At 40.0% G+C, this 21,640-nt stretch overlaps 1 protein-coding gene across 1 annotated transcript in view; it reads left to right on the top strand.

Annotated features, from left to right (window-relative positions):
• The window catches only part of psmb2 (proteasome 20S subunit beta 2), a 32,156-nt gene that overhangs the window by 9,235 nt on the left and 1,281 nt on the right, over positions 1-21,640 (top strand). Inside the window, exons 4-5 of the mRNA XM_085962574.1 lie at positions 19,389-19,551; positions 21,086-21,135. Of these exons, the coding sequence (XP_085818700.1) occupies positions 19,389-19,551; positions 21,086-21,135 (213 nt within the window). The remainder of the gene's footprint in view (positions 1-19,388; positions 19,552-21,085; positions 21,136-21,640) is intronic.

The raw sequence follows: 21,640 nt of genomic DNA, 5'->3' as shown, positions 1-21,640 counted from the left end.
CACTGAAGAAGCTCGACACCATCCAAGATAAAGCAGCCTGCTTGATTGGCACCCCATCCACTACCTTAAATATTGACTCCCTCCACCACCGACATACTGTGGCTGCAGTGTGTACCATCTACAAGATGCACTGTAGCAACTCGCCAAGGCTTCTTTGGCAGCACCTCCCAAACCTGTGACTTCTACCACCTAGAAGGACAAAGGCAGCAGGCGCATGGGAACACCACCACCTCCAAGTTCCCCTCCAAGTCGCACACCATCCTGACGTGGAAGTATATCGCTGTTCCTTCATCATCGCTGGATCAAAATCCTGGAACTCCCTCCCTAACAACACTGTGGGAGTACCTTTACCACACTGACTGCAGCAGTTCAAGAAGGTGGCTCACCGCCACCTTCTCAAGGGCAACTAGGGATGGGCAATAAATGCTGGCCTTGCCAACGATGCCTACATCCCATGAACAAATTTTTTTTTAAAAATTGTAGCAGAGAATTCTACATTCTAACCAATATGTCAAGAAATTCTTTCGAACATCCTCATTCTTTTTGTGATAGCTTAAATTTATGTCCTCATTACTGCTTCATCAACTAGTGGGAACACTTTTATCACTGCTTAACCTACCATAACAATTCGTAATCTTGAAGACTTTTAAATTGCCCTTAACCTTTTCTGCGGTAATGGAAAAAACCCTGATTTCTCAAGTCTTTAAAACTGTAACTTCCCCTCAGCACATAACATCTGTGCTCCACTTTTTTCATTGCTTTTTTTATTCTTCTAATAATCGGTGCTCTAAACCATATACACTACTCTAAATGCAGTCTTAAGATCTTGTACAAGTTCAGCATGATCTCCTTGCTTTTGTATTATAATCACCTAGATATAAAAACAAGGATTCCATTTTATCTGTGGCCTTACTTGCTGGAGCTGCCACCTTTTTTAAAGGCCTATATATCTGCGCACCAATATACCTCGCTTTTCTACTTCATTTAACTCACCATTTTAAGATTTTTTTTTTGCTATTCTTTTAAAATGATTACTTCTCCTTTTTCTATATTGAACTGCATCTGCCCATCCTGCAGAAGTCCTCTTTCAGCCTTTCGACATCCTCATTGTAATTGCATTGGATATCTCAATGAAACTAATTTTCTGAAATTATTATTTGAAAGACAGTGCTGTAAATCCAGGATCATTTTACTGGAAGTTTAAAAAAAAAAGTAGTTTAGTTTAAGGTGAAAAATATCATTTTAATTAAATGTGCCAAGATTTAACATTTCTATTGGTCACACATCGTAATGTAGCATAACGTAGTGAAACATAGACATGCGCCTGCCATTTTCACCCCTAGCACCGATTTTCCGGTCTAGGAGAAAGTGCCATAAAAAGGTGCCCAATGGAATCCAAGTGCCTTTCTGAGTGTGGGAGTGGGTGGCGGGAAGAGAAGGGGAGACATTTATCTGCAGCCGCTCTCGTGCACTATCTAGCAACTGGTTTTAGAGCATTGTTGACAAAAGCTTACGGGTCGATGAACTAGAGTAACACAAGTGACAGCGCAGGAATTGGAGAAAATGACTTTAAAGAGGGAGTTGAAATGACAATCTGTTCCCAAGCCTCTGCAGTTCCAAAAGAGGCCATGGAGAAGAGAGTGAGAATGGTCAAAGGTGACGAAACATGTGATTTTTCTCCTTCCTGTGAGGAACTGAATTTGTAAACCTGCATATTGTGGCACAACAGAGGTGAATTTCTTAATAAAGCAGTTCACAATATCCAGCTCCATTCCCATTGTCATTAAATGTTTTTTTGTCAATTAAACACTATGAAAAGCAACATTTTTGATCATTCAGTTTATAATACAAGGTGAGAAACATCAAAATAAATAGATTATAGGTTATCAGGGGGTTAACGGACTTTTAAGGCGATTTTTATGGCTGGAGGAGGTTAGTGACGGGGAGAAATGAGGTTGACAATTTTAATAAGAGGCATTGGGGGGACCTAGAACCGATGTAGGTCAGCAAAGACAGGAGTGATGGGCAAGCAGGACTTGGAGCGGAACTTTAAAACTTTTTTTAAAACTTATAACTTCTTCATTAACAGTATTGACATCCCTCCTGTCCACCCCATCAACTGTCAATGATGACAGAAGGAATTGTTCATACCATTTAACGCTTTATATCTTGATCCATAATTACTGTTGCTTTCTGTTTGGTGCATTCAGGAACTTGCCAAGTAGGAAATTGTAGGTTTTCACATCCAACCTAAACAAAATTGTGTGAAATTTTATATATTCCTCACAATGTATGTATCGTCTAAGACTCAGACAAGCAATGGCCCAGAAATTCGGGTCTCCACGGGTGAGTACGCACGGGGTACTCACCCGTAGGCCCGATGGAAGTGCCGGTTTCCTGCATGCACTGCGCATGCGTGGGACATCGGTAGTGAGGAAAATGCTAGAATCTATTATATAAAAGATGTAATAGCAAAGCACTTGGTAAGCAGTGACTGGATCGGACAAAGTCAACATGGATTTACAAAAGGTAAATCATGCTTGACTAATCTACTGGAATTTTTTGAGGATGTAACTGGTAAAATAGATAAGGGAGAACCAGTGGATGTGGTGTATTTGGACTTTCAGAAGGCTTTCGATAAGGTCCCGCATAAGAGATTAGCGTGCAAAATTAAGGCACATGGGATTGGGGACAAGGTATTGACTTGGATAGAGAACTGGTTGGCGGACAGAAAGCAAAGAGTTGGAATAAACGGGTCGTTTTCCGAGTGGCAGGCAGTGACTAGTGGGGTACCGCAAGGATTGGTCCTAGGACCCCAGCTGTTCACAATATATATTAATGATCTGGACGAGGGAATTGGATGTAATATCTCCAAATTTGCAGACGACACAAAGCTGGGTGGGAGGGTAAGCTGTGAGGAGGATGTCGAGAAACTCCAGTACAATTTGGACAGATTGGGGGATTGGGCAGAAACATGGCAAATGCACTATAATGTGGATAAATGTGAGGTTATCCACTTTGGTGGCAAAAACAGGAAGGCAGATTATTATTTGAATGGCAATAGATTGGGAGAAGGGGAAGTGCAAAGAGACTTTGGTGTTCTTGTGCACCAGTCGCTGAAGGTAAGCATGCAGGTGCAGCAGGCGGTTAAGAAGGCAAATGGCATGCTGGCCTTCGTAGCAAGAGGGTTCGAGTACAGGAACAAGGATGTCTTGCTACAGTTGTACAGGGCCTTGGTGAGACCGCACCTTGAGTATTGTGTGCAGTTTTGGTCGCCTTACCTGAGGAAGGATGTTCTTGCCATGGAAGGAGTGCAGCGAAGATTCACCAGGCTGATACCTGGGATGGCAGGAATGACGTAGAGGAGAGATTGTGTCGATTGGGCTTATACTCACTGGAGTTTAGAAGATTGAGAGGGGATCTCATCGAAACCTATAAAATTCTGTCAGGCCTGGACAGACTAGATGCAGGAAGGATGTTTCTGATGGCCGGGGAGTCCAGAACCAGGGGTCATAGTCTAAGGATAAGGGGTAAGCCATTTAGGACTGAAATGAGGAGGAATTTCTTCACCCAGAGAGTGGTGAACCTGTAGAATTCTCTGCCACAGAGGGCGGTGGAGGCCAGTTCATTAAATATATTCAAAAAGGAGTTGGATATATTTCTTAAGGCTAAAGGGATCAAGGGATATGGGGAGAAGGCAGGGACAGGGTACTGAATTTGGATGATCAGCCATGATCTCATTGAATGGCGGAGCAGGCTCGAAGGGCCGAATGGCCTACTCCTGGTCCTATCTCCTATGTTTCTATGGAAACCGGCACTTCCGTTTCTCTGAATGAAGAGGTTCAGAGGTCGAACGCGTGCGCAGGAGAGGCTGCGCGTGCGCATCAAATTATTATTTTTTTTACAGGTTTCTCCGGGAGGGTAAGCCTGCAGAATTTAGAAATATAAAAGTGGTGAATTAATTAAAATTAAAACATTTTTTCCACAAGTTTATTATTTTTAAATACTTTAAAGCAAGGTAAGTTTATTTTTAGCCCCGTTAGAATATAAAATTATTTTTTTCAAAATTTAAATTATTGTATAAAATAGTTATTTCATGTAATTTATAGTTTATTTAAAAAATGTGATGGTTTTTTAAAAATTTATTTGAAGATTTAGTGCTATTTTGGGGCCGTAATATTTATAAGTCTTGACAGCACTTCCTGTCAGACTTATGAATGGAGCATTCCCTGCTCCGATTGGCTGCCCGTGGCCCACGTGATCCCAGGGGAAGCATCAAACTAACTGCGCCCCTGGGATACGCAAGCACTGTGCGCCGGCAGCTGGACCAGGCCCCGCATCGGAATTCCACACGGGCCCACAGCTCAACGGCCGGCGCGCAAGGTAAGTGCAGGTCGGGGGCTTACACCCGCGGGAAGCCCCCGACCCGAATTTCTGGGCCATTATATATTATCTGTACGTTCAGTTCCATTTCTTATAAAGCTAAGCATATAAAAATAATTTTAAATCTGACCTGTTCTCCACATGTGATTGCTGGCTAAAACCTCCCAAACAAATGATGTCGAGACACCGTAACCTGTCTAGAAGTGGGGGAAGTGATATTGCTGCTCTCGAGACTGCCAAACAAAGGAAAAATTTTAATGCCAAGACAAAAATGATCAAATTTAATAAGGGGCTACATGAATATGTAACTTTAGGGAAGACAATGTTTGCCCAGGCTAAGTGAGTGGGCAAACATTTGGCAGATGGAGTATAATGTGGGAAAGTGCGAGGTTATCCACTTTGGCAGGAAAAATAAAAAAGCAAATTATTATTTAAATGGAGAGAGATTACAAAATGCTACAGTTCAGAGGGACCTGGGGGTCCTTGTGCATGAAACACAAAAAGTTAGCATGCAGGTACAGCAAGTAATCAAAAAGGCAAATGGAATCTTGACCTTTATTGCAAGGGGGTTGGAGTATAAAAGCAGGGAAGTCCTGCTACAACTGTACAGGGTATTGGTGAGACCACACCTGGAGTACTGCGTACAGTTTTGGTCTCCTTATTTAAGGAAGGATATACTTGCATTGGAGGCAGTTCAGAGACGATTCACAAGGTTAATTCCAGAGATGAGGGGGTTGACTTATGAAGAAAGGTTGAGCAGGTTGGGCCTATACTCATTGGAATTTAGAAGAATGAGAGGTGATCTGATTGAAACATACAAGATACTGAGGGGGCTCGACAAGGTAGATGCAGAGAGGATGTTTCCCCTCATGGGGAAATCTAGAACTTGGGGGCATAGTTTCAGAATAAAGGGTCGTCCTTTTAGAACTGAGATGAGGAATTTCTTCTCTGAGGGATGTAAATCTGTGTAATTCTTTGCCCCAGAGAGTCATGGAGGCTGGGTCATTAAATACATTTAAGGTGGAGATAGACAGATTTTTGCAAGATAAAGGAGTGAAGGGTTATGGGGAGCGGGCAGGGAAGTGGCTTTGAGCCCAAGATCAGCCATGATCTTATTGAATGGCGGAGCAGGCTCAAGGGACCAAGTGGCCTATTCCTGCTTCTATTTCTTGCATTCTTATTGTAGGACCTTGCTCTGGGATGTTACTTTAAATTCTGAGTAGATGAAACATTCTTTGACGATCAGCTGATTTGGATTTAATGTTGAGTGTGAGAGGGAGGTTACATTCTCTGTTTCTGGCCTTGCAGCTAATTAGGCCCTTTGAGTAATTTCCATTTGTCACAAAGTGTGAACCTATGGGAATTCACAGAATTACTCAAGCAACTTTATTTACCCACAGTGCTAAGCTTAAGCATAGACTGACTGGTAGCGAGGATGTTCAAGTGTTACAGTACCAAATGCAGATTTAGTTCAAACATCATTCATATTCCAGCTTCCCCCAGAGAGCTGACTTTTGGCAATGGCATGTGATGTTAGAGGAAATGAGTGAAAATGGGTGTATAAGATGTCCTACTCAAGCATGTACTGCCTTGGGAGTTGACTGAGAAGTAACATTGATGATACGTCAAGTAATGCTACCAGATTGGATCATCACACAATCCTGATTGAAGATTAGGGGATGGTAATCTCTGTTTTAAAAAAAAAAATTTTAAAAATTTTAAATGTAAGAAATGAATTTTGTGTGTATTCCATTTCCCCATAAAAATCAGAGGACATCATTTAATATACTGTTTGTATGTTTTAATCCATATACCATAGAATTGCACTCGTGTTCCTTGCCATTTTTTAAAAAAATCAGTCAGTTTACCAATAAACTGGTAAATGATGACTATATATCTGTAGCCAATGAACTGCTGTTCATGTATCACTGCATTTGAGAACGTTTACTGCAGTCTGTTGTCATTTTGTGGCTCCTATAATCCTAAAATTGTTCTACTTTGGTATGCTACAATATGGCACATGCAAAACAAACAAAGATAGATTAGGGTTATCTTTATTCTTTGAAAAATACGCACCTTCCACAGGTAATCTTACCCATCCATCCCTGCAGGCACTGGAGGTGCTTAGATTTTTGGAGGAGGGAGGGGTTATAGTTAACGGGTGAAATTCAGTCCATCTCCAAGTCAAAATGAGCTGTCAAAATGAAACGGGTCCTATGGCTTTATAAGACACGGGAGGAGACCACATGCTGCACTCCCTATTTGCAGCATCATGGCAACATTCTCATTTTCATGTGCATGCTCAGTAGGTGCTTTCCCTATCATGGTAAGTTTTCTCATCTAGAGAATAGAGGATGATTATCATTTGAAGAAGGAGGGAAACTCTACATGGATAGCTATCACAGGCTCTCCATGTGCTCTTTGGTGCTTTCAAGACTGCATTCAACAACAACTTGTATTTATATAGCGCCTTTAACGTAGTAAAATGTCCCAAGGTGCTGCACAGGAGTATTTAAGACAAAAAATAATCAGGGATGCTCAAGAAGGCAGAATTAGAGGAGCGCAGATATCTCGGGGGGGGGCTGAAGGAGATTAGAGATAGGGAGGGGCGAGGCCATGGATGGATTTGAAAACAAGGATGAGAATTTTGAAATCGAGCCGCTGCTTAACCGGGAGCCAGTGTAGGCCAGCAAGCACGGGTGATTCAAGGAAGTAAGCAGTTGTTGCATGTAGAAGATAAGTATTTTGACATCTAAAAGTGCACTTAATTGGGCTAATGAAAAGATGCAACAAATCTATTGTGCCTTTTCATGTGAAAAACTTATAATTTTAAGAAAGAATGACTTGCATTTATATAGCGCCTTTCACAACCTCAGGCTGTCCCAAAGTGCTTTACAACCACTGAAATACTTTTGAAGTGTAGTCACTGCTGTAATGTAGGCAACGCGGCAGCCAATTTGCGCACAGCAAGCTCCCACAAACGGCAAGGTGATAATGACCAGATTATCGTTTTTAGTGATGTTGATTGAGGGATAAATATTGTCCAGGACACCGGCGATAACCCCCCTGCTCTTCTTCAAAATAGTGCCATGGGATCTTTTATCTCTACCTGAGAGAGCAGACGGGGCCTCAGTTTAATGTCTCATCCAAAAGCGGCACCTCCAACAGTTCAGCACTCCCTCGGTACTGTCCTGGAGTGTCAGCCTAGATTTTTGTGCTAAATCTCTGGAGTGGGACTTGAACCCACAACCTTCTGACTGAGGCGAGAGTGTTGCCCACTGAGCCATGGAAATGAATTATTTTTTTAATGGTGACGTTTCTTGACAAAAGGCCTTTGTGATGTAGTGACTGCAAGTTTTATTATGTTACTATAGACTTCAGCACTGGCTTTAAGATATCACCATCTGCAGGAGCAAATATTTTAAACCCCCCCCCCCCCCCCCCTTTCCAGAACAACACATCTGCCCGTGCCAGTGCTCTCCCTGCTGTGTGGTCCATCTGGAGCAGGCAGGCTGTTGGGCAAGTCCAGACATGGGCAGACTGCGGGGATCAAACACAGGGGACCTCGGCTGCACCTTGCGACCTCCACTAACCAAAAACTTGTTAATTACCTTATTACTGAATTTATTTTAATCACTTGTAACAAGTCACAATTGCAGTGCTCTAGCAAGGGAGTACAGACTCAACCATTCGCAGCATTTACCTGTGCCATATGTTGCTAATCACATGATCAGTGTCAGACACCTAATCAGCTAGTCTCATCAGCCCCCCCATTGCACTTTGCACAGAAGGGTGGGCAAAACATCCCAATTAAATTATCCATAATTGATGATGTTGTATTGGCACTGAACCTTGCCCTCCCTTGACACCTAACGTTTTTAGTTAGCCAGCTGTTTAATTTTCCCTGGTGGATTGGAACTGTGCTCTCAATGGAAGAATGTGTTTAGAGTGAGCTAAAGGATGGAACGGCACTTATTTCCCAGAGCTGCAGTCGTTGCCTGCCCTGGATTCTAGACTGCACAGCCAGCTGCAGTTATTAACTTGACCACACCCCCTCGAGTGATAAAATTCATGATGCTTAATATGTTTGACAGGGTCGTAACCTCTGGAGTCTTAAATTTGTATTTTTGGAACAGTAAGCATGATTGGAGACAGCACTGTAAGGTTTAATATTTTTGCAATAATTTTTGAAATATATTAATGTCAGAGCACAATATGTCCCCCAAGTAGTGCATCAGTTATCGAAGTTAAGTATTTTATGTGAAACCTATTTTCCAGTTAATAGTTGAGATGACTTTTTGAGAAGATGATTGGCAGATATGATTTAAATACGCCATTCCTTATTAAAACAGTGAAATATTTGGATTGCATTAATCTATTGACAGAATGGCACTCTTTCCTTGTTAAATGTGCACTCAGAGTTGTGAACAGTAACATGATGACATCACACTGAACAAGTCCCAGCTCGTTCAGATTATGTTTCTCAGTTCATACGTATGTCAATCTTCCAGTTAATAGACTATGATTAAAAACATGTCATTGTTGGTTTTGTTATGTTGCCTCAGTGGCAACTGTTAGACCCACACAAAGGCCCAGTCTAGAAACTGATCAGGATATTTGGGGTTTCCTTTCAGGGAATTTGGAAAAAGATTTCTAAGCCTTTTTTAGGTAGAATTTAAATACTATCAAAACTGAAGCTTGGACAGCAAGTTGTTGCAACACGTGAAACGTGTTTATTCAAGTAGTGGTACATTAGAATTACCGTGGAGGATAAAAATCACTCCATACAAACTTAATTTGAAAATAGTATTTCTTGAAATTGAGAGCTGAACAGGCAAGTATTTAGTGTCATTGGTGCAGTTAATTTATGCATTCTCCATAAAATCAGATCCAAAGATGGGTAACTGAAATCCAAATTTAGCTTAATCAGTTGGAGTTAGAATATTAAATTTAATAGTGAGCAAGTTTGTCGTCTTTTTTTTCTAAGCTGCCATATGTAAGGGCCATGTGGTTGGCGCTCCTCTAATGGCTGTGTAGCGGTTTCCAGTCAGTCAAACTTGCTCTGTGCAACTCCTTATATGAGCAGGACATTGAGGTAACAATTGTTTCACAGCTGGCCAGAAACATTTTGTTTGTGATTGGTACACTAATTACCAAATCTGAAAATTCTCAGTTTCTTCAACCAAAAAAGTAATTGTGTATTTGCCACTGAATGTTTAAACATGCCCAGAGCTATTGAGCAATCACCAAACTGGCAGCCAGTGAATGGCTGTGTTGGATGGTACAGCACTAAACTTCATGAAGAAATCCTGGTTTAAAATTCTAATCTCGGCTGTCATTCAAAATCTGTCTCTACTAGCAAGTTTGTTTGGAACATAGTAATCAGCCAACTCATGTTGGGAGACCAGAAAATAGATGCATTCTGCCTATCAAAATGCTTCCCATTGGTTAGTAAAACGGCTTTGATGATAGCACTGGAGAAGTCAACGATCCATATTCTCATCAGCCTTCTGGAGGAAAACAATTTTGAGGCAAGAAAGTGAGCAGGGGAATTAATTGTGTATTCCCAATTTCTCTCCCCTAAACCCCTCCAGCAAAAAAACGAAAACTTTATTCATATCTGCCATTTAGTGCAAGTTAAATAGCATCCCTGAACGAAGTCTAACCCACTGAAGCTGCTATTATGTCCCGATTTGCATTTAGATGACCTAAACATTTAACATTTGTGGTTTTGATTACTAAATATAAATAAATGCAAAATTTAAGCAGTGTTTAGTTTCAACACAAACCTTAAAACACTACAGGAACATTTCTGCACCACCATTTGCTGTGTTTAATATTGCTTTAATTTCAATGTAGTATTCAGCATTCCTCTGTTTCAGGATATAAGTAAAACTGTAATAAAGTCTCATTGGAAGCCGGAAAACTGATTTCCGATGACAGATTGTAATCTCTGTCTACTGTACCACAAGGTTTTTTTTATTAAATAAGAGAGCAGAGAGAAAAATTGACTTTTACTAGACAATAATTGAAGCATTTGTCTCCCATTTAGAAAGCTACAAAAAGTCAGTGTGTTTGATTAAGACATGAAGAATTGTAACTACCACCAACTGTATTGTAAAAGAAAAATATATTTGTCCCAATTATTTCATGAATAATATTTAATATTCATGCCTGTCTTTTTCCATGTGACCTTTTTGGGGCATGGAACTTTTTAATGTAAATGTTGATTCCAGGTAGTTTTCTTATTTGCAACATTTTTCCTCTGGCACCATTTGACTCCTAGGATATTTAAAATGTGAGGATTGATTCAGGGACTGTATGTCAACCTATTCAGAAAAGTTTTCTTCTAATGCTATAACATGTGTGAAGTTTATTATTTGGCATTCATTTTATAGAATAGTTATGTAGCATTAGTGCCTCTTTTATGGAACCACTTCCCAACCAGTTCTGTAATTGTGCAAATTCCCATTGCTGTATGGCCCCGTACAGTGGAACAGATTTGGCAACAGCATAATTACTCAGAAATCACAAATGCAGCTTTAAAGCAATTATGCATGTGCAGTTGTTAGAGTTGAATTCCCAGCTTTGTTATTCTGGCTAGGGCCTTCCCCAAAGTCGGGGACGATCCATACAGGACAGCAATATCAAAAACGCAGCCAGAACCCCCCCCCCCCCCCCCCACGCAACGCATTCTACCATTTAGTTTTGCTGTCAGGCACATGGCAAATTCTGTCCCCAAGGATGATTTTGGTACCTCCAACACAAGATTCTTTATGGGGTTGCCTCCTCCAATGCTTTTGCAGTCTGAGTCAATCTTGTACAGTAAAGGTGGCATGAGTCACCTTCCCATTGACTTCATCGCACATTCTCCAGTCTTTATGTTCACAAATACTACATTCAATTTGATGAGATGTCTTGATGTTGCAGTTATCTCTAGCTGTACCCTTAACTTACTGTACCACTTAATTTCTGTACTTTACACTCTTCCCCGTGGCATCCATTTTGAAGACAACTTTTAAGATCAATTTTAACATCATTTCTTCTACATACAGGTTCAGTGTATGAAATAATTCAGATTTTTATTCGCATCTGAAAAAGTAGTACCCTTTCAGTTTTTCATTATTCAGCAAGTTAACTCATCTCATTTTAGAAGATATCTAGCTTTAAAGAAATGTGGAGGATAATTGTGATTAAATATTTCACAAAAAGGTACTCGGCACCTTGTTGAAATCTATTCACATCAGTTTATCATGTGATTTGTGCCATGTTTAAATATTATTTGAACTTTTTTCATTTTTAATGTTCTTGGGAATTAATATGACTGCCAAGGAACATTAATACTCCGACCTGCCTTTTGAGTCTTCTGAGGTGATTGTTCAGGCCAGGGGATTTTCAAGATGGAAGCCAGAGATTAAGTATTAAATGCATGGGGAGTCTAAGACCCACAAGTCTTGATTCAGCAGTGAATCACTAAACCAATAGGTTGTTCAGAAAATATGCATTTTAAAGGTTACCATCAGCCACTGTAGAGAAGTATTAGCAATGCTTGTGGCTGCAAGTCAAATTGTGCAGGAAACCAGTATTTGGCACTTAGTAGCACTTGTGCTATTTTTACGGGTGGCTACGGAATGCGGTGATCGTGGGTTTTATTTTCCTTGTGGCAGCTGATAGTAAATTTGAACCTATATTTAAGTGTGTTCATATTGAATTCTGGTGCTTTAAGTTCCTTGTGCTCTCTGACTACTTAATTACAGCTGCAGCAGGGGCTGAGGGGGGCATAGTTATGGGAGCTGAAGGACTAAGTAGGAAAGTAGTTCCAATCCCTACTGCCAAATGTATATCACTGGTGTGGAAAAATAAGAACTATTTACAGTTCATACATCTCATGGATGGTATGAATAGCCTATTTTATATGGTGTAAATGGAAGAAAGCATTGCAGCTTCTGCAAGAAGCTCTGATATGTTTTTTTAAGACTCCAAAATGTTGTGAAATATTTTACTTGGACCCTTCAAAGGACGTACTTGAATACACTACTATAAAATACAGTTTTAAGCTAGAGAGTTTTACAGTGAAAGCCAGGAAAATTCGTTTTTAAAAGTCTTAAACAACTGATTTTTTCAAAGCTTCCAGTGGGTAATAACTTCAAAGTTTAGAATTTCAGCTTAATTTTCACAATTTCAGAGTTTAATAATTATCAAATTTAATTCTGTAAACTAAAATCAGCACTGATGGATTTTATTTCACGATGACTGGCTGAGACAGATTTATTTAATCTCCACCATTGTGTCCCAATTAGCATGCTTCAGCTGTATTCATCTCTGTTCTGAATCTGGCTCAAAACCTGACTATAAACTCTCATTCATTGTCGGGAACAAATTAGTCTTCTGATGGTTAATCTTTACTCTGAAATAATGATATGTAATAAAATACTCGTTTATTAACTTGGCCCTTTTTCTCCTCAAACACTGCTGAAATTAATGATTTTGATTTACACAAAATATTAAGTGTAAAGTGTCGGGATAACAAGGCGCCTGTAATCCATCGCACATAGGGAATCATTAAATATAACCATTTTAATTAAAAGCTGGTGAAAGAATGTTTAACAGGAGGAACTGTCACACTACTAGATGGTGTGATTTGATCCTGTATGTGTATTCATTCAATGTTTGTACAGTAGTTAACGTAAAGCTATAAAGATACTGAATACATTATTAAAATGCTGTTGAAAGTCCATTATCTGCGCCCCAGTTATCTATCTTCCCAATTTATCCACCAGAATTTTTGTGGAACAAAGCCCTATGTGAGACGCCATCTTGTTGCAAAGCCAAAGAAGGCTAGTTTCCTCCCTCATGTCACAAATCAGCCTCCGCCTCAAAAAATTAAGTTCAGTTTATTTGTGATGCTTTTGTGTTCATACCTGTGCTGAAGGTTATGCTGTCTGTTGCATGCAATGTTCCCTCTTAATTTCTTTTGTGTGCGCAGTCCTTTTAACTAGCTGCAAGGCCCATTCAAATTTTCACGCCTGCACTGTTTGTTCCGTGCAAAAGCCAGTGAGCGGCCTGCGCGAGACCTCTAGGCCACCACACGGCTGCGCAGCTTAGCGGAAATGCTGGTTACCTGCAGGGCCAAATTGTGGACTCCTCATTGTGTTTCCCGTGGTCCACTGGGTTGAGGTGGGGGGTGTCTTACTGTAAGAAATTTTGGGGGGCCGTTTGGCATTACTATAATGTTGCTCTATGATTACTTTTAACCCTTTTTAAAAGTTGAATATCTTTTGCAGCTCTTCGCAGTGCATTCCTGTTAAATCTGTTAGTTAGTTTTGAAAACTAAATAGTCCCATTTCTAAAAGTCTGATTGTTTGAGTGAAACAAGTGAACCTTTTCCAATTCAGAAAGGGAACTGTCCGATTCTTAAAGCCCCACCTGAGGAACTAGCTGCTGTCAGCTCATCTATGCAAAATCATGTAGGCAAATGAGTTAATGAAAATGAACCTATACCACATCAGAATCCAACCTTGTGGTATTTGAGATGTGTCCCGATTGTCATTTGTCTGCAACATTATGACTGGTGCAGCACTATGAATTACTGTGATTTGTGCCAGGAACACACGCTCCTAGACCTGCAAAGCTTCATGTACCATTTCTCCTGCTTCTGGAACTCTGTCCCTTATATGCAGATATTCAAATGTAGAGGATAAAGCATGCATTGGGTTACAGGAAAATCTGACTTGTCTGTCCATATCGCAAAACAGTTTCTCAACGTCCTTTGTTCCCAGCAGCTACTGTAGGCATATTTGAAACTCTGCTCTTGATATTTTTTTTTAAACTCCTCCAGAATAATTGAAGTTCAACAAATCTGCCATTTTGAAAGCTGTGCCGTCAGTGATTGAACATTGTGTTTACTGCAATAGGGGACAAGTTCTGTGACACATCTGGTGTTCTTCTAGAATGATCTAGGCCAGTGCTGCCTCGTGTGTAATTGTTTTGGAGTAAAGTACAGCTAGCTGCATTTCCAGAGAGAAGTGTTAATTCAGTTGCAGGCAGTGTAATCTGTACTGTCAGGGTTCACTTTTACCTCCTTACAATTTTTTTTACAAATTTGAATGAAGATTTATTCCCCAACAATTGTAAGACTAAATTGTGCTGAAGTTTTTTTCCCCCTTTTGAGGGACAATATGTTAATGTCTGAAGTCTAATAAACTGGCCTCTGCTGAATCCTCTCATTTCTGAGGGTCTCGGTATTTATTTTACTGTTTAGTTTGTAGCTTTCTGATGAGGAAAAATGTTAACTTCTGAAAATTTATTTCATTCTTCCAATTCTGAGGTAAGTGTAGGTACTTGTGTACATGCGTGTGTTTCTGTGAATTGAATGTTTTCTCTTTAAACATGATCAGGAAGCTTTGTTGCCATTTCCCTGCCCCATCAAACTGGAGGAGATGGGGAGGGGGAGAGTAATATCTTAGCTTCTCTAATGGTAAAAATTGGGTTTGTTTTTTCTTTTAAGTCTGCAGAATTAGCTTTTTTAAAACAAAATGTTGTTGTGTTACTACTATGGAGAGTGGAAGAGCAAGATAGCAGAGATGATTATGCAATAATAAATAGCATCAACTTTGTTTACTGTTTACAAAGGTTGATTTTTTTCCCCCCACATCACTGGCCTAGTTATGTCACCATGTGTGCTGACTCTGAAGAAAGACCATGTGTCTGTGGGTCATTTCTGTCTGTAATGTCACCAATGCGTAATCCATTATAACTGCTGTGTGCTGATTTCAAATAGTGACAGAAGTGGATCTCATCTGGGAGAGGAAAATTGTACTATAACGATACAATATAATTGGCAAGCTGTGTTGAAACTGTAGCTGCTTTTCTATTACGTGATCCTGTGCTAGTGCCACTGGTTCCCAGAAGCGTGGGTCTTGTGCAGCTGGCCGCAAGGCCAATATTACACTGCAAGGTCTTGTTAAAGCTGGCTGCCAGGAAGACTCGTGTTTAGGGGCTCTTAACAATTCCCAGCAGTTTTGTATTGAGCTTGTAGTCCACTGTACAAGACTCATGTTTTCAGGAATTAGTATGGGTCTTCAGCAATGTGAAAGCTACCTGTATTTATCTAGAGAATAATAAAGTCTGTCAAGTATGTCTTTTGTCCTCTTCTCATCCCACCAAAGATTGAGGGGCAAAACATCTGGTGTTTGCTAGTTATGGAGCTGGACCGTCCGGTTCAAATCTCCATCTTGACTGGCATGTCCGCTCAAACCTCTCCATGGAGGCAAGTTTGCCTGTCCTGGTTGAGTAGACTAAAGACCGGGCTCCTTCAGATACTGCACGGGGTATCCTTGCTAGCTAGTTGACGAAGAAGTGGGATTGACACTTTCTAAGGGATACCTGTATCTGAGCCATCTTGTTTTTTCAACCAAGAAGAATAATGGCCCGAATTTTGCAGGGCTGATGATGGCATATGCAAAAAGCCGGAACTTGCGATCTGTCAAATTTCTCCTGGACAGGTTGTCCGCACGCGCCCTAAGAACACTTGACCAACTATTGCCCAGCGAATGCCCACAAAACCCTTACACCTGGTAAAAGCAGGTGTAGGGCCTGTTTTTACCAGCGTAAGGGTTAAAATAACATTTTTTTTAAATGATTAAATGTACAAAAACATTTAAAATGAATTCATGTAAATTTTGGGCTGGATTAAAATGTTATCTTTCCAACAACAAAATTTTTTTTTGAAATGCTTAGTCAAAGAGGCTTTTAATTCATTTTGAACATGGAAACATTTTTTTAAAATTAGAATTGTTAATTTATTTATTTAATTGGGGATTTCTCATAAGCTTATGGGGATTCCGTTCGTAAATGGAATCCCCATAAGCTTATGAAGAATCCCCCTTTCTAGTTGGTTGACCTGGCCCACGTGATCCCAGGGACGCTTCTGAACCACGTGCATCCCTGGGATCCCGTGGGCCTTTACGCAGGGCGTATGCCTGCAGGCCCAGGACCCGAAGCTCGGGAGCCACCAGGTACTTCGTATTATTTTTCTACTCCAAAGGTACGCCTCCGACCGCAAATTTCGACCCAATGTAGATAGGTAGTGCAGACTTTGAAGAAAAATAGCGAATAATTCTAAATTAAATAAAAGGAGGTTGAACTCTGCTGGTAGCTTGGGGTAGGTGTATGTCATGGTATGGCATTAAGCCCCACATGAGTCTCCTCATTTTGGAGTGGAGGAATCCGAGAAAACTGGGAAAAGAGTTTGGGTTATCAGTTGTTAGTGGTATATTTAACTCAATCATTAAAAAAATCTGACTTGCAGAAAATTTTGATACAGGATATATTATATGGTAACCGTATTGAAACTGTATCAGTGTTTGATTAGCCAGGAATTGAAGCTGATTCTAAAGATGTAGGTATGATTTAAAAACTTAGAGCGTAGAACCGGTTTTATTGCTGCTTATTCCAGATGCTTGATTGTTCTAATTCTTCTACTGAGATTAATCAACACTGAAGAGCCAATACTTCAAACCTTTTGTTATTACCTTCTGTTCAAAGGTAAAATGGCAGCTTCCTAGTTCTGTTCTAGGACGCTTGTTTTTCCCTGAACTTGCAGCCCTTGATTATGATTTTGTTTTTTTCTTCTTCCCCTCTCACGCAAAAAAGGCAGAGGCGAAAGATCTGATGTGCTTTGGTTTTGTTTTAAGAGAAGGTTTGATTGCCAAATAAGTTGTCACAGTAAATGGATGTTTCTTGCAATATTGGAATGGTCTGCTGTGATTGGTCAGGAAGTCAGTCCGTAAAACTTCCCTCGTCAGTATTTTATTCTTTCTCGAGTTGTGCCGGCTGTTGGTGCAAGTTTCTAAAGATTTAATTATGGCTGCTGGGGGTTGGAAGAGGTCCAATATGAGATTAACGCTCCCGCTCCCCTGCTCGGTAGGATACTTCCTCACTCTCTGCTTTCTGCCCGAACTGTGAGTTTGTTTCACCAGATGTCGCAGAGAAACTCATCAGTAACCTGCCTCCTTTTTTTCCTATTTGTTTTTTAAATTTCTTTATTAAACTCTGTTAGCTTGGTTGCCACGTCTGTGTAATTTCACACAGTTTGCTTGCTAACTTTTAATAACTACTGGTGTTTGTTTTTCTTTAATCAAGCCTAACAAATCCTTGCATTTGTTAAAGAATTGATAATGAAAAACAGTGTTTAAAAAAACTGACTACATTCAGCGGCTCAGTTTTGAAGTTTTTTTTAATTTAAAGCTGTCTGTGACTGATAGTAAATCCATTAGAAATAATACTCTCCCAAAATTGATAATCCAGTGAGATTTGGATGTAACAGCAGCTTTTTCAGTCTTTGCTTGAGTTTCAATTGATGCTGTCCTAAACTTCAAAGATTATTTTGTTAACCGTCATTCACATGGTGTCTCTTGCCTGTTTTCTCCCGTGCCCCTTCCACTTGTTCTATGGATGTACTGAATTTAGTACAATCCCCAGATTGGTAGGATACTTCCTCACGCTCCGCTCTCCGCATCCAGGAAGTAAAAACTCTGTCTAATTTTAATTAATGTCAAAGCTTTATTTTAGAATGATAGACAATTGAGAAACCGGTATCCAGAATTTGTTTTTTTTTTAATCTAGAACTGCTGGCGGCTCTGTGTAGCCACCCTTAAGACTTGTGTATTGGCCATTTTTGACAATTGTTCAGTGGGATAAGTTTCATATGCCCTTGGCTGCATCATAGAGGCCTTTTCTTTTGTCTCAGATTGGCATTAGCTATTCTGCCCCATGTGACCTATTAAGCCAATGGAACGTGCATAGCCTGAGGAGCATGACTTGTGTCCATTTTAGACAGGTTTGTAGCACATGGTGTGTTCAGCAACCCCTTCCCATTCCCCTCTTAATTGCTGTGTAATTATGGTTCTCTGTAAAGTACGCATTGTTCCATTGCGCTGTTGACATCACAAGCCCGTCGTTGATTACTGACAACCTTCCCTTACTCACTCTCCTGTCGTCTACCATCAGCCATTTGTCACCAGCTAAAACCAGGGAGGGAAAATACTTTGGACAAATGAGAAATAATGACATGTATGGGACTAAATTGGATATGCCTGGGGTTGTTGGTCTCTGATTTGTATGTACAAGAGTAGCTGTGCCATTTGTCAATATACAGGTCTAAAACAACTCTTGACCACGTTAACAATTTGCTCCTAATCCATCTTTTTGCATAGAAAAAGATATCCTTCCTCCCTTCAAGAAAATATTGAAGGACAGACATAAGCCACAAGTCAGGCTCAAGCAGGTTGTGACTGTCTGCAAAACCCAAAAGTTACAAACTTTTAATTGCCAGTTATTTGTTAATCTTCATATTGATCATTTTAAACTTAGTTATGGGTCAGCCACAGTAGAGTGGTATGGTGTCAATGAAACACTAGTAATGCAGTGTTCTGTGCCTTCAGACCCCATGTTATGTTAGCAGTGCTGCAGCATTACAAGGTTTAATCCCCATCAAGAATTAGCAGGAAACCAGCTATATATTTGCCAGACATTGACTTGTATCAAAGGAAATCACATAATGGTTCAATTTTATTCATTTATGCCAAAATAACTGCACAGTATCAGAATATTCAAGAATTGAGCATTTTTTAAAAAAAAAACTGGAATGGGGAGCCAATAGGTATATGGGAAATGTCATTGACATTTTAAGCCTGGTGAGGTACTTGTATAACAGTTTTAAATCATGTGCTCAATTAAATGTGTAGTTGCTGGTACATGAGTGTTTTGATTCTGGACTTCTATGAATTTTATCTGTCTGATGATAAACCATATTAATCCTAAATTTTAGTTCATTTCCTTTTTTTTTTAAATTGCTTCCAAGTTCCAATTGTTAGTCAGGATGTGAGAAATACATATGAAATTTATTTGCAGAATTAAAAAGTGCTGCTCATAAGAAGAGCTGAGTCAGTTTGTTTTGAGTGGTGATCACCCTCCTCATGAGTCTAACCCACTTTATTTTTTAGACACCCTACCATGTGAACATGCTTCTAGCTGGCTGTGATGAACATGAGGGCCCTGCGCTGTACTATATGGACTACCTAGCAGCTCTGGCTAAAACACCTTTTGCTGCTCACGGATATGGAGCTTTTCTGACACTCAGTATCTTGGACCGATACTATAAACCAGGTGGGTGTAATTTGTGTTGAGAAAAACATTGGAATCATGCTAGATAGCTGCAGATTCTTGTGTACTTACCCTATTTTCCAGCTACTTTGCATCACAGGATTGAAAATACTTTTCTGAACATGTAAAAGCCTTGGTTTACACCGCCATGATGATGTGCAGTTGTCCTGTTTATACTAGCAGACTTGCAAGTTGCCATTGTCGGTCACTGATGTTCCTCCAGCTCTGTGTTGGCCATTTAATTATGCTGATTTAGTCAATGCTGGCTCCATGATTCAACAAAACAGTCAGTCTACTACTTCTATGGCTTATTGATTTAAAAAAAACTTAAATCTGTTTTAATATTCAACAGCTGAGCTGCTCTCGGACACAGTTGTTAACGTTGAGCCTGTCCAAAAAGTCAGACTCGAGTCGGAAGCAAATTCTTTCCTCTAGAGCCGCCAATGTACATTTAGTGAAGCCAGCTGTGAAAAGCTGGTAGAAATGAACTTTCTAAGTACCAAATAATTTAAGAATTAAACATTTTTCCCATTCTGGGGTACAATGAGTCATTTAGTTAATTAATGTTTTCATGAATTGGTTGTAATCAGTGGTTTGAATTTATTTTTTACCAACACACAGTTCAATTGAAACTGAGTGTCTCTACCATTAAGGAGAGTAAGAGGTTGTTTTTCTTTAGGGGAGTGGAAGAGGGAAAGAACAAATTTAAAACGTACCCTAGTCATTTTTCTCCATTACTTTCTTGAACACAATTTGCCATCCCATGATAATTAGATTTTAATCTTGTTTTGTAAATTCCAAAGCACATTGTAACCACTTTAAGATGTCCATGAGCCATAATCCCACTGAAGCAGTTTTAACTGAGGAAAAAATCTTTGTGATTTGAGAATGTACATATCATATGTGACCAAAAAACATTGTATTGGCTAATAAAATGTACAGAAAAGCTTTTGTCCAATTAAAGTGGAATTCTGGAATCACAAGAAATTTACCAGTGCTTGAAGGGTTAAAAACCTTGCAGTTCATTTTAAAACGTGCAATGAATAGACTTGCTCTCGCTGTGTTAAGTGGCATTAACTGTATCGCAGATCCTAATGGCAGAGGAAGCACAGGTCTGTACTCTTAGAAGTAAAAAGCACGTGTCACTTGCATTGATGAATCTAATGCTCAGCAGGAGGCCGGTGAAAGAAGTGCGCTAACTGCAGCCGGCATCTGCAGATGGAGCTCATTTTCACACTGTTTGTAATAAATTGAATCTAAGAGGTGCCTGTCCTTTTCCCGAGTTTGGACCAGGAAAAGGAGGCGGATTCTGATGCGCTTCGATTTCCAAAAACTAATTGATTCGTTCCAGCTTGCGGTTTGAGTGGGCCTGATTCTGTTGGAAAAAAAGAACCCTGCTTTACATATGGACTGTGTTCAGCTGTGAGTCAGATGACTTCTGTTTTCAAGTCTGGACTTTATTTAATTTTGCAGGGGGGGGGGGGGGGTTGTTTTTATTTGAGAAGATTTCAAAAATTGAAACAATGTGTGTTTGCAGATCTCACACGCGAAGAAGCAATGGAGCTCTTGAAGAAGTGTTTGAAAGAGGTGAGGTCCAAATCTGAATACAGTTGTATAGGAAAATTTGTTTTATACAAAGGACAGTATTCAGCTGTGGGATTTCTGAAATTTACTGCATATGGTTATATTTTCACACATGACATCAGCTGATGAGAGAGAATAAGACTGTATAGTCCCTACATTTCCCTCATAATGCTGTTCTCTGATCACGCAGAGTAGATGTGTTCATAGCAGAGCAAGATTTTGTTTTCTTTTAAAGAATGCTGCATGGCTGTTGCTGGGTTTTGAAATTATCATCTGCTCTGGCTAGGCATCCAAGAAAGAACAGTGTGTTCATCCTTCATTTTATGCAAGTGCTCCCTGGCATCAATTGAGTGGGAATGTGGGTTTCCACCTGACCTGAACTGCACTCGCTCACTCGCTCTCTCCCAGCATGCAGTTGTAATCCTGCTATTAACAGATTTTCAAAAAAAATCTGAACCGGGCATGCAGGGAGAGTTCTTGCTTTAAAAGAATTCCTCCTACAGTATCC

The sequence above is a fragment of the Somniosus microcephalus genome, chromosome 20 (assembly GCF_052327205.1).
Source record: "Somniosus microcephalus isolate GS21.2 chromosome 20, FLI_Smic_1.0, whole genome shotgun sequence".
Classification (NCBI taxonomy): domain Eukaryota; kingdom Metazoa; phylum Chordata; class Chondrichthyes; order Squaliformes; family Somniosidae; genus Somniosus; species Somniosus microcephalus.
The sequence above is the reverse complement of the archived record's forward strand: the minus strand, read 5'-3'. Positions and strand labels throughout refer to the sequence as shown.